At 33.8% G+C, this 11592-nt stretch overlaps 2 protein-coding genes across 2 annotated transcripts; one reads left to right on the top strand and one right to left on the bottom strand.

Moving 5' to 3' along the window:
* The first annotated feature begins 2484 nt into the window (after positions 1 to 2484).
* Positions 2485 to 4043, top strand: LOC148166688 (vacuolar protein-sorting-associated protein 36-like). Its single transcript, XM_088048980.1, has 6 exons — positions 2485 to 2524; positions 2583 to 2719; positions 2775 to 2970; positions 3017 to 3342; positions 3390 to 3770; positions 3818 to 4043. Exons 2-6 carry the CDS (start codon positions 2624 to 2626, stop codon positions 3983 to 3985), a joined length of 1167 nt encoding a protein of 388 aa, XP_087905106.1. The 5' UTR covers positions 2485 to 2524; positions 2583 to 2623; the 3' UTR covers positions 3986 to 4043.
* On the bottom strand, positions 3956 to 5810 carry LOC148166687 (nitrilase and fragile histidine triad fusion protein NitFhit-like). The gene is made up of 7 exons (XM_088048979.1): positions 5558 to 5810; positions 5337 to 5510; positions 5099 to 5290; positions 4825 to 5037; positions 4469 to 4775; positions 4231 to 4406; positions 3956 to 4185 (listed from the first exon to the last, which is right to left on the bottom strand). The coding sequence occupies exons 1-7, from the start codon at positions 5723 to 5725 to the stop codon at positions 4021 to 4023; spliced, it is 1395 nt and encodes a 464-aa protein (XP_087905105.1). The 5' UTR covers positions 5726 to 5810; the 3' UTR covers positions 3956 to 4020.
* Positions 5811 to 11592: the final 5782 nt, after the last annotated feature.

Raw genomic sequence — 11592 nt, 5'->3', positions numbered from 1 at the left:
CAAATTAAACTAAAGGAGTATTAATAAAATAAAAAAACACAAACTCGACACTCTCCCTCCTTCTTGCAAAAAGTGTGAAAAAGTTTCATTAGGAACATGTTTGTTGGCTTACCTAAAAAAGACGAGGGAAACAATCTGAAATGGACGAAACTATCCATTCTTAATTAATGGTAATTGATTATTGCTCTAATTCCAACTGATCCAAGAGCCAAGAGCCAAGGTTAGTCCTTCGCAAGTGGCGCTTCCTCAAAAATATCTCATTTAACGACTTCTTCAATTCTTGTAGATCATTGTTGTTTTTATATGCTGATGTAACCGCAGCCAGCTTGTCGGACATTTCAGTGCTCATTTCTTTTTCCGACTAAAACAAACCAAATAGTTTTAGGTGTTAATCTTCCTCTGATACTACAAAAGCCATGACATCATAAAGACACTAAATTTAAATCCCAAATTTGCAATCTGCGTAAAATTCTGCGTTCACTGATGTATAATAACTCAAATTTACTCTAAAAAATAAGCGAGATATCGATATGAGAAGTTTGGCCATAGTTTTAGTCATGAATTTTTGCGAAAATTTGCAAATTTCGACTTTTGGAAAATCTAAAAACGATTTCTAATGTAAAAAATCGCGAGAAAAACGATGCCGCAAACCGCATTCCAATATCTGAAATAGTTTTCGAGATATCGAGCATGAATTGTTTGGAACCTTCAAAAATTTGGCCATCTGGCGACAACCCAAAAATTCAAACGGCCATAACTCAGTTATTTGTTGTCGGATCTGAATTTAAATTCCAGATTTGGATTCAGCGTGAGATTCTGCGTAAAATGAGTCAAAATTTATTGAGTTTACCTACGAAATAAAGAAAGCATTGACCAAAAACTGTTTGGAAGTGGTCATTTTGGGGTGATTTTCAATCAATGTTTTCAAAATGAAAATGACGTTTAATAGCATTGAATTATATATCAGTCGAAAGAGGAGCTCAAAATCTATCCACTGGCCCAATTTGAGATCGATCAAACAAACGGTTTACGAGTTATGGTCAAAAATAAAAAAAAATAAAAATTTTCATCGTTTGAGTCGCAATTTTTTTTCGCGAAAAATCGACTATCGAATTTTGGGCTTTTAAGCACTTTTTCTAACGTAAAATGAGCCGAGAAAAACGATGGCGCAAACCGCATCTCAATATCTCTAATAGTTTCCGAGATATTTAACTTTAAAATTCATGAACATAACCTGTTTGTGTGCTGTCAAAATAATCAAGTTCGGACATACGTTAAGATACCTGTCCTATGTTTAGACACTATAATTTTAAATAATTAATAGAATCGTAATCAAGTCGTGAATGTTAAATCAGACTTCAGATTCTTACTCCTGAGGACCAAATTAATAAAAAGAGTATTTTCTTGCTTTAATTTTCATCGAAAAAATGCAAGTCAAATAAAAGTTTCAAAAATTAATAAAAAATTAACGGAGCGTGGGATCGAAAAATCTTTGACGGATTCTTGTTCCTGAGGTCCAAATTGATGGAAAAAGTCGGTTTCAAAGAGATTTTATTTTTTGTCAAAATCGCCAAAATCCATGGGTTAACCCCTTTGAACTTTTTTTGGCGAAAAACGCGAAAGTTCGCAGATCGACATGAAACTTTGCACATGGCATAATTTGACATTTCCACATCCATTTTTGGTCTCCGTTCCTCGCTATCTGCAAGATTTTTTGAGAAAATGTAAATTAAAAATTTCAAAATTCAATTTCCCGCGTCAAGCAATCTGTCAACGAAGCATAGAAGCTAGGACATGCGTCAACAGATCTGTCATATCTTTAGTCCATAAATAATATTAAATAAAATATTAACAAAGTCGTAAATCTTAAATCATAGTTCAGATTCCTTTTTCTGAGGTTAAAATTAACAAGTTAAGTGGTTTATTGTATTTATTTACACCGAAAAGTGAGAGAAGTTTTTGCATAAAAGCCACCTAGCGGAATAACGCCAAAGTTGATAGTTCACGCCTCCTCTCACCAGAGGGCTAAACTTTTGTTTTTAAAACTTACAATTTTTGAATCAAAAACGATGGCGCAAACCGCATCTAATATCTCTAATAGTTTCCGAGATATTTGACTTTCAAAATTATGAAAAATGAGGGAAGAATGAAATTAAATTTTCCGAAACTTTTTAAAAATCGAGATAAGACTTGATTCATATGTAGAAGGACGTGAGAAAGACGATGGCGCAAACCGTTTAGTTTTAAAGATATTATCGGATTTTAAACATTTGAAAAAACTGAAAATCAAATATCCAAAAATGTAAACGGCCATAACGCGGTTATTTTTTCTCGTACATCGATTTTAAACTTATTTTCGGAATCCACGTGATATTCCGCGAAAAATGAGCCATAATAATTAAAGATTATTCTCGTGCTCCGTAAATAATCAAGAGAGTGACCGAGCTCGATTTATTTATTTAGAAACCTGACTTTTGCAGTTTTCAAAGTTTCGCGCCGTGGTTTCGCGTCTGCGCATTGAGTAGTCTGTAGCTGTCGTAAAATGGTTTTGGAAAATTAATTTTTTTGGTGAAAAATTACAGATTTCCTTCATCAGATAACCTAACGCTGAAACTAACTTAAAATGAATCGTTGGAGGTACATCAGTCCTTTACTTTTAGAAGGTGAATCAACTCTGACTTGTGAAAAAAATGTGAGGTTATATGATGGGGACCAAAAGGTAGGTTACCCCAAACTTTGAATTAACACACACTACCGACATGTTTTGTCAACAGACATCGTTTGAAGGTGGTGAACTCATTATTACCACCCATCGGATACTATGGGGCCGCCCAGGCGCCATCTCAAAAGGCCAAACCTGCTTAGCTTTAAACCTTGCACTTGTGATATACATTGAAGAAGAATCACCGAGTGCTTTCAGTTTTAGTCGATCCAAAAAAGTTGTTTTACATTTGTCAGAATCAACAGATTGTAAAGATTTGATAAAGCAAAAATTAATTCTCAATTAGCATTTTAGATAGCCAAGATTGCCCCCAACAAACGAGCGTTTACAACTACGTGAAACTGTCTTTCCGCGAGGGATTCGGCTCAGATGTGATAAGAATTCTCAATGATGCTATCCAAAGAAGATCTTGGGAAGCACAACTGCAATCCCCACAGATCGCCAAACCGCCTCCTCAAATCAAGTTGAGAACTGGAATTGTAGGAATAGAGCGCAGTCTTCAGGAGAAGCAACAAGCTGCAGATAAAAGTATTTCAGTGGCGTTTCAAGATTTGAGTAAACTGATGACTATGGCAAAGGATATGGTGCAGATTTCGCGGACAATTTCCACAAAAATCAAAGTTGAAATGTCTTTAATCCATTGATTGTTCGTAAAAGACTTTTTTAGGAAAAGCAAGGTGACATTACTGAAGATGAAACAGTGCGCTTCAAGTCTTACCTTCTTAGTCTTGGCATTGATGATCCTGTTACTAGAAATTCATATAAAAGTGATAATCAGTACTACAAGAGCTTGGCAAAACAAATCTGTGATATTCTGCAAACTCACATTGAAGACATGGGTGGGATGATGGCTCTTACTGATGTCTTCTGTAGAGTTAACAGAGCGAGAGGATTGGAGTTGTTGTCTCCAGAAGATATTATTAATGCTTGTCAAATCATGGATTCATTAGGGTTGCCTCTCAAATTATTTGAATTTCATTCAGGAGTGAAAGTTTTACAATTGGCCACTTTAGACAAGGAAACAGTGGCAGAAGCCACTGCTATTTTGGTAATTTTTTGACTCGTTGGTAACAATGTTGAATGTTGATTTTTTAGTTGGACGATAAAGGTTCACTTACATCTGAGGAATTGGCTCAATCACTCGGAATTTCTATTACTTTGGCCAAGGAAAGGTTACTCACTGCAGAAAAATGTGGCAAGTCATGTCGAGACGATTCCATTGAAGGTCTAAGGTTTTATCCAAATCGCTTTTTATTGGAGTGAAATTTTGTTTACTACAAATTCTCTTACATTCAGTGTTAATAAAAATGTTTTCTCAAAATTTTAGCTTCAGTACACATTTCTACAATGCTTCTTAGCGGCACTTGACTGTTATCCCGATCATGTTTGGCCAACTTGTCGTAAATTTCATCGTTGACCGAAAAATCATTTGCTTGACGTGGTAAAATATGAACATGAACGTGCTAAAACAAGTGTAATAATATGAGCATTACAGTAGGGAGACTCACAGGTATAGTTTGTCCCGCGTGCTTTCCATCTTGCACGCACAAAGTTGAGGAACTCGCCGAGTGTTCTCTTTCCATCACTTTTTGAACTTTGACTGCCGTTGAGAAGAAATCGTTCAACTCAGCCTCGGTTAAATCTTCAAGTCGTTTGACGCAGCGAATCGTTGAAATGAGAACATCTGAGTTTTCGTCAAGTTAAATTTCGACTAATTTGAAATATTATTCCGTTAGGAAAGGATACGGCCAGGAACAACGCAGCGGATATTGGTGAAGGCGTAGCTATACTTTGTCCGGTGAAAAACGGTTTCTCCTGGAATGATTTTATCGCCAAACATGTAAATTTCATCGTCTTTTATGGGGTATTTTGATTGTTCAATTTCCTCCAGTTGGTACACGTCGTTTCTTCGATGTTCGAAAACGGGCATTTCTCTCCTTATTTTATAAATTAGTCCTGGATCAATTTCGGCTACTGCTATGCTTTGATTTGAATCCTGACCTTGCTGGAATCTTGGACATTCTGCGATGACTTTTCCTTGAGGGTCCACAATCTAAAAATGAAGGTGTGTCTTAAAATAATCACTGCAAGATGCAACTTACCATGGCTTGACCAAACGACGTCCTTTTCTCGTTGTGTTTGCCATATTGAGCTGCTGCAATAACATAACATTGTGTTTCAATAGCTCTTGCTCTTAACAATATCTCCCAATGCAGAAGACCAGTGGCATGTGTGAAAGCTGAGGGAAACGTTAAAATATGTGCGCCTTGTTTGCGTTGCAATAAGCTCAATTCTGGAAACCTCAAGTCATAGCACTAGTATAAAATTAAGGATTTTTCCACGTTTAATTGTCTACAGATTGTAATGGAAGGATACAATTGCCAGTGCTAGAGGTCCTGCAGGAGTCGAAACAGTTGGCACAATCTCATGCCCGGCGACATTGGTGTCTGATTCCCGCAAATAAATATTTGACTCTGGTATGGTCACATCGAATAAATGAATTTTTTTGTAAACGGCTCGAATTTCACCACTGTCATCAATTAGGACATGTGAATTGAAAATTTTAGGCTTTTAATTAGCGATTAGAATCATCCATCTGTATGTTTTTCATTACCTCATTACTTTCTTGGGTCAGTTCGTGGAAACCGCCAATAGACAACCAAACTTTGTTGTTTCCGGCCAAGTTCTTGTACTCGTTCATTAAGGGCCCTGAAAGGGGCTCCGCCAGATTTTTTGCTTCTTGTTTATCATTTGCTATAAAGTCACTAGCTTCAGGTAAAAACACAATCTACAATAAAAGGAAACAATGGACAGAAAATTGTTAAAATGAATTACTTTGGCCTTTTCCTTAACAGCATTGGAGATGAGTTCTTTAACAATTTTAAGGTTATTTTCTTTCTTGTTGGTTGCGGTGAACTGACAGACAGCAACAATGCATTTTTGGAGGTTCATTGTTGAAAAATTCGCTTGGAAAAAATTTCTGAAAAGAAATAGTAATACCATACCCTTCGGGAGCAGGGAAAATCAGAGGATAAAAGTAAATAATAGTTTCATAATTTTTAGATTGATTACAAATTAGATCAACGACATTAGTGCTCTCTAGGGGGAAGTTTGAAAACCATTGTGTATGTATAACTGGTTGCCTATATAACGTTCTTAAATGTTAATAAATCTTTTATTGTTTGTATTAATCGTACCTTAGTTGTAGTAATTATTAATTAAAAAAATGCATGAATTTTAGTTATTAGCAAAAATTGGTTAATATAGTCATTATGAATAATTAAGTACTAATGATCAAAGTGAATATGGATCTTCTATATTAATCATTTCATCCAACTTATAAATAAATTTCAATAGGACTGGGACATAATAATTGAAAAACTCGTCAAAATGAACAAATTGCATAGTTTTAAAAATCAAATTTGTCCATTTTACTGTGATTTTTCGTTCTTGCGAAATAAGAACACTTCATCAAGGACTGAACTCTTTAGAATAAAACGGAAACTCTAAAATAATAATTGATGATTTTTAGACAATCTTTTTTAATCAGCCCTGTAGGTAAATAAATTACTAACAGTCATATTTCTTTGGTTTACCGATGGGGATGGAAGTTGGCAAAATTATTTTTTATACGCAAATAATACAAAAACTTTCAACTTGACAGTACATATAATAAATACGAAACTATTTCTAAAACTAAAAAAGTTAAACTTACCTAATTCAAATCTCGTTTTAACAATTTTTGGGTGTCTCGAATGTCAAAGATTTAAACGTTTTCTCGAGCACTTTTAAAGACCAACTAATTTCATATCTACCATTCGTAGAAATGCTAATTTATTATTACCTAAGAAAAAAATGGACACAGTCGGTGTTATTCATTATTAATTAATTAATTTTAACTGTATTCTATTTGACAGAAAAAAAAGTTCCCATCAGAAGCCTGCCCTATCGGTGAACTTATCAACTTATTTTATCTACAAATAATCGTAACGACTCCTCCTATTATATTCCACTTGATCACACCTCAATATCGAATCTACAAATCCGCTACGTATTAAAATTTTTAGATAAAACACTTGTTTTTCGTTCGATGGCAATTTTTCAGAGTATTTTCAAACCCCAGATATCTTATTTTATTTATTCCGCTCAGTCATAAATGTGGGCGTAAACTGCGCGTTCGTTTTAAGTGGATTATGCTGGATTAACGGAATTATTGTAGAATCAAGTATCTGCCTAGATGACTACAAAAGATCTAGTCCATCCAGTTCAGAAAAAAAGGGTTTACCTATTCTGAACGATTGAGTCTTTTACAAAAATTTAATAAATTAACAACCAATATGTAATTTACAGAAAAAAGTAGCAGAAACCGTCATTTCATTTTATTGACGACAACGAAATGTGTACCACAAAATTATTTAGGGAGGGGGGGTTAATTTTTACTTTAAATCATAGGCGTACTTCTAATTGTCATTTATGACAATTAATGACAGTAGCTAAAAAATTCTACACATTTAATTTACAGCTCTTGCCTTTATGCAAAGTTAGAAGAAAACGTGTCGCTATAAGAGCAATGGCTGCTGATTAGCAAATGTTAAAATGTTTAGAAAAAAAAATAAAAAAAACGCCACTGCTTAAAGCCTGATTTACATTATGGCAATTAAGAGGAAAATCCATGAAAACTAAAAAGGCGGTCACAACTTGAATTCACTCGAAATATCGAAATGTTATTAAATTTTTTATTAATTTGGACTAGAATTTCATCGGTGACAAATAAATGATGTTAAATTCTGAACTATAAGTATGCATATGAACTGTTTTTCGATCTAATAACTAATAACTAGTTTGCATCAGACGCGATAATAAAGGGTGGTTTATTATCTTTTACACTATTTGTTGCGGTCAATATGTCCTAGTTTTGAAATAGTCCACGTTCCTCCTTGTCAGCATAGGATAATCTGTACAGACAGGCCACTCGCCACATGTCCAAACAACACGTCTCGGTTGTTTTCCGTGTCAAACACCTACCGCCAATTTGTCTCTATCGATGCTTTGTGTCATAATTTATTCTAATGCCTGTATTGAGTCGTCGGTGCCTGTCTTCTGACAAAATATTTGAAAGGTACAGCGAAGACAGCCTCTCAGCAGGAGATGGGTCAATTTTATGGACCGTGCACAACACAATGGGGCGGCTTCCTCCAATTCAGTAATGGATAGCAGATACCTCTACCTTTCCTAAAATGGTCAGACATTTTGTAGTGGTTCAGGTGTTTGCAGATTTCACGAATCTTTATCCTTTGCTGACTTCACTTTTAAAAAATGCTCAAAATAAATAATTCTGCTGGGTAAACGTGTCTCTTCGTCATTTTTATTTATTATGGTTTAATCCCTGAATAATCAAATGAAGGAGGAAGGAGAAGAGCAAAGTGGAACACAAGGCTGCGGTTTAAATTCCTGGTGTAATTTTCTTCGCTTACAAATTAACATATGGTGATAATTTTGTAATGTTCGTGGTGGTGGCTTGGAAATTGAACCGAATTATACGTTACACTCGAGGTTTTCTTTTAATTAAGATCAACTAGATAAACACTTGTGCCAAGCTAATTTATGGTGGTGAATTATTGTGCTCTTGTAAATGTACTTAGAGATTAAAAAGAAATATAAAAGAATGAACGGCGGTTACGGTGTAAAGAAAACTTTAATTTTATGCCGTGAGAAAAAAATAATTCTTAGATTTACCTCCTATTAGTTTTATTAATTCCTTGGAAAATACATTTAATATGTTAAAATAAACAATAAATGATGGATTCGATAAATTTAATTAATTTTGAATCGCTACAAATCTACTCGATGGACAAAAATTACTAAAAATTAAACGACTCGAGCCATTAAAGTGTTAAGTCCAATTAAGAAAGCACCGCCATGATGTCAGAGATCATAAAATCGTTAAGGGTGGTTGAAAAATCTCTTGGATCCGAGATGTCCGTCGGACGGAAACACCGCACAATAAAATTCTCAATACCGTCATAAAATTTATAGAATTTAAAGATAACAACGTCGAGTGAGAAAGAAATATTTTATGGCAGTCCCCTCATTATACCTATTCGCTTTGAACAGGGCCGAACTCTTGACGAAAACTTTCTTTTTTGATGATCATTAAATTTCACGAAATTTGAAAACGCGCAGTTAAATTTCAAGTTCATAAGCTGACTGATTTAAATGAACTTCAAGTCGTGTTATCCACGCAAAACACACAAGCAAAGTAATATCGCGTAAAGTTGGATCTAAATGTAAAAGAAACGTCGGCTTGTTGGTTGGGGTACAACTTGAGGCGTCCCAGGAGTGCCGTTTGAGTTACGATCTTGAAATCTGCAGAAAGCTCCCGGAGTGTACTTTACCACGAGATATGTGCCAGAAACGGGAAAATAAAGAACGCTGGATTTGACCTGTATCGACATAATATATTGGAGGACATTTTGACTGATTTATTGCAATACTGTGATTCGTGTATGTAATTTGAATGCCGATTTAAGGATCGCTTATTTATTTTGACAACGAACGCAGCAATTACCGCTGTCATTAGCGTAAACAGCCAATAAATCAAACACTCGATATAATTATTGTCGTCATCACTGGTGTACAATTGCTTTATTTGTCATAATCACAGATTGTTAAACTGTTTGCGCTTTAAAATATTGGTATTCAAACAATTTCTTGCTGTGAATAATTGAGCTTAACAATTTCAAAATATTTTAGTTTTTTCAACAAAATTTCATTAATCTTGTCATTTTTAATTGCTTTAGCACACCTAAAATTAACTGTTTTGTGTTCGAAGTTTTTTAAATATTTATTTAGATTTAAGTAAGTATTATTATTTTTTAAATGCTTTATTGTTCATTTTTCCAGTTATGTAATTACGAAAATTCTTTTATTTATCGCACTTTTTTTTTCGTTTCTGATCGATCACAGAGAAACTCCAGTAGAAATAAATTGAAGTAATTGTTTTTCTTTCGATTTCTTGCATAATTTGCTTGGCTGAAAGTTTTCGAAGAAAAAAAATTGGTTTTGACTTTGACTGCTGAGCTTCACGTCTATTCAAATACAGCGTCCGGCAGCATTTATGTTCACCCCCAAAATCGTCTTTGATTTTTAAGGTAAAATTTTAAAAATTTGCATACGCTCAATGTTGACAAAGTTAGACGCTGACGCAAAAATTTGTTTTTTATCACCCATAGTTTTAGCGTCACGACGTCTTAAAAATGTTATTTTTAGCTAATTGTTTGTGAAATCAAACCCTATTTTAATTTTTTTTTTCAATATAAATGTGTTAAAAATATCTCAGTTGTCATTTTAGATTTAATGCATTTTTTTTTTAAGTTGAGGAAAAGATGCTGTTTTATCAAGTTAGTCTCCAATTTCATTACGTCAAAATTGGGAACTACGTTTAACCCATCTGTCAACATCTTGTGTCACAAATGACATCTATCTTTTGGTTCACTTTAGATTGTAACAGAAGTCTTACTTGGTGAAATTGTCGCTTTGTCGATGTTAAATAACGATTCTGGTGACCATAAAGTTCAACATCAGAGTTAATCAAAATTGACTTTCATACGAGTGAATAAAATGACGTGAAATTTTGGTGTAAACGTAGTTTGTCACTGCGCCGTCATAATTTTGAAAACTGACTTGATAAAACAGTGTTTTTTTCGCAAATTTTCAACACAATTTGCATTAGATTTAAAATTAAAACTTAAATATTTGTATCACAGTTATGTCAAAAAAAATTGAATTCGCCGAATTTTACCGCAAAAACTAAAAACCGCTAAAAATTATACTTCTCAGGCGTCGCGACGCCAAACAAACCGTGATAAAAAAACAAATTTTTAAACGTATGCAAATTTTCAAAATTTGATGTTTAAAATTAAAGACGATTTTGGGGGTGGACACAAGTGTTGCCGGACCCTGTATATTTAAAATGTGAAGAGTGTCGGTATTATCCCAGCTTAAAGAAAATTATTGGATTTGTGAAATGAAGTACATCCTCGTATCATTCCATACTTTAAATGAGTTATCAATTTTCATAATATTTTGCCGACAAGGCAATGGAGATTAAGTTAATCCCTTTATCTTTGTTTGATCTTTGCCGTCGCTGTGACTTTAGATTCGTGCACGAAATTTTTTTAGATAAATGCACATTTCAATCGATAAGTTTGGTAATAATGCGTTACGTATGCAGGTGCGTGTAAAACGATGACTTTTTCACAATTAGATATCTGTTATTTATAAAAGCAGTTACGTAACATGAACACGTCATATATAATCACTATGTATATATTTACATAACGAGTTATTTGGTTTTTCTCCTTTTTTGAATTTAGATAGTATTGTCGCCGTGTTCTTCGAAAAATTTTTTCGTGTACTTTAAGGTATATTCAAACAAATCTAATTTCATAATTTTTTGATAAGATTGTAATAAATTTTAAATAGTCATTGTTACATGTATTGACAGAGGTTTTTATGGTTTATTTGATAAATATCGAATAAAAGGATTAGCTAGAGTCGCATAAATTACGTATTGTCCGTTGAATGCTCGCTAAGATTTAAACAAATATTTGAAATGTGTGAATTTGACAAAATAACGGAAGATTTAGTTCGAAAATAACGCTTGTTTTGCATTTCTAAATGGCGATGACGGCAATACTAGAGATTATCCCCATATTAACTGATTAATTTTCGATTATTGGATTATTTGATTACGGTTCTATACTTAGGTTCAATGAAACAATGTGCATTTCAGCCAATTCCTTGAATGAATTGAAACCCTTTTCGATATTTTGATGGCATAAATTTAATTCTCTATTTATGACAAAAAC

The sequence above is a fragment of the Gnatocerus cornutus genome, unplaced genomic scaffold (assembly GCF_029298725.1).
Source record: "Gnatocerus cornutus isolate USDA-ARS CGAHR unplaced genomic scaffold, icGnaCorn1.1 ctg00000023.1, whole genome shotgun sequence".
Taxonomy (NCBI): Eukaryota; Metazoa; Arthropoda; class Insecta; order Coleoptera; family Tenebrionidae; genus Gnatocerus; species Gnatocerus cornutus.
Note: the sequence above shows the minus strand (reverse complement) of the source record. Positions and strands in the feature narration are given on the sequence as shown.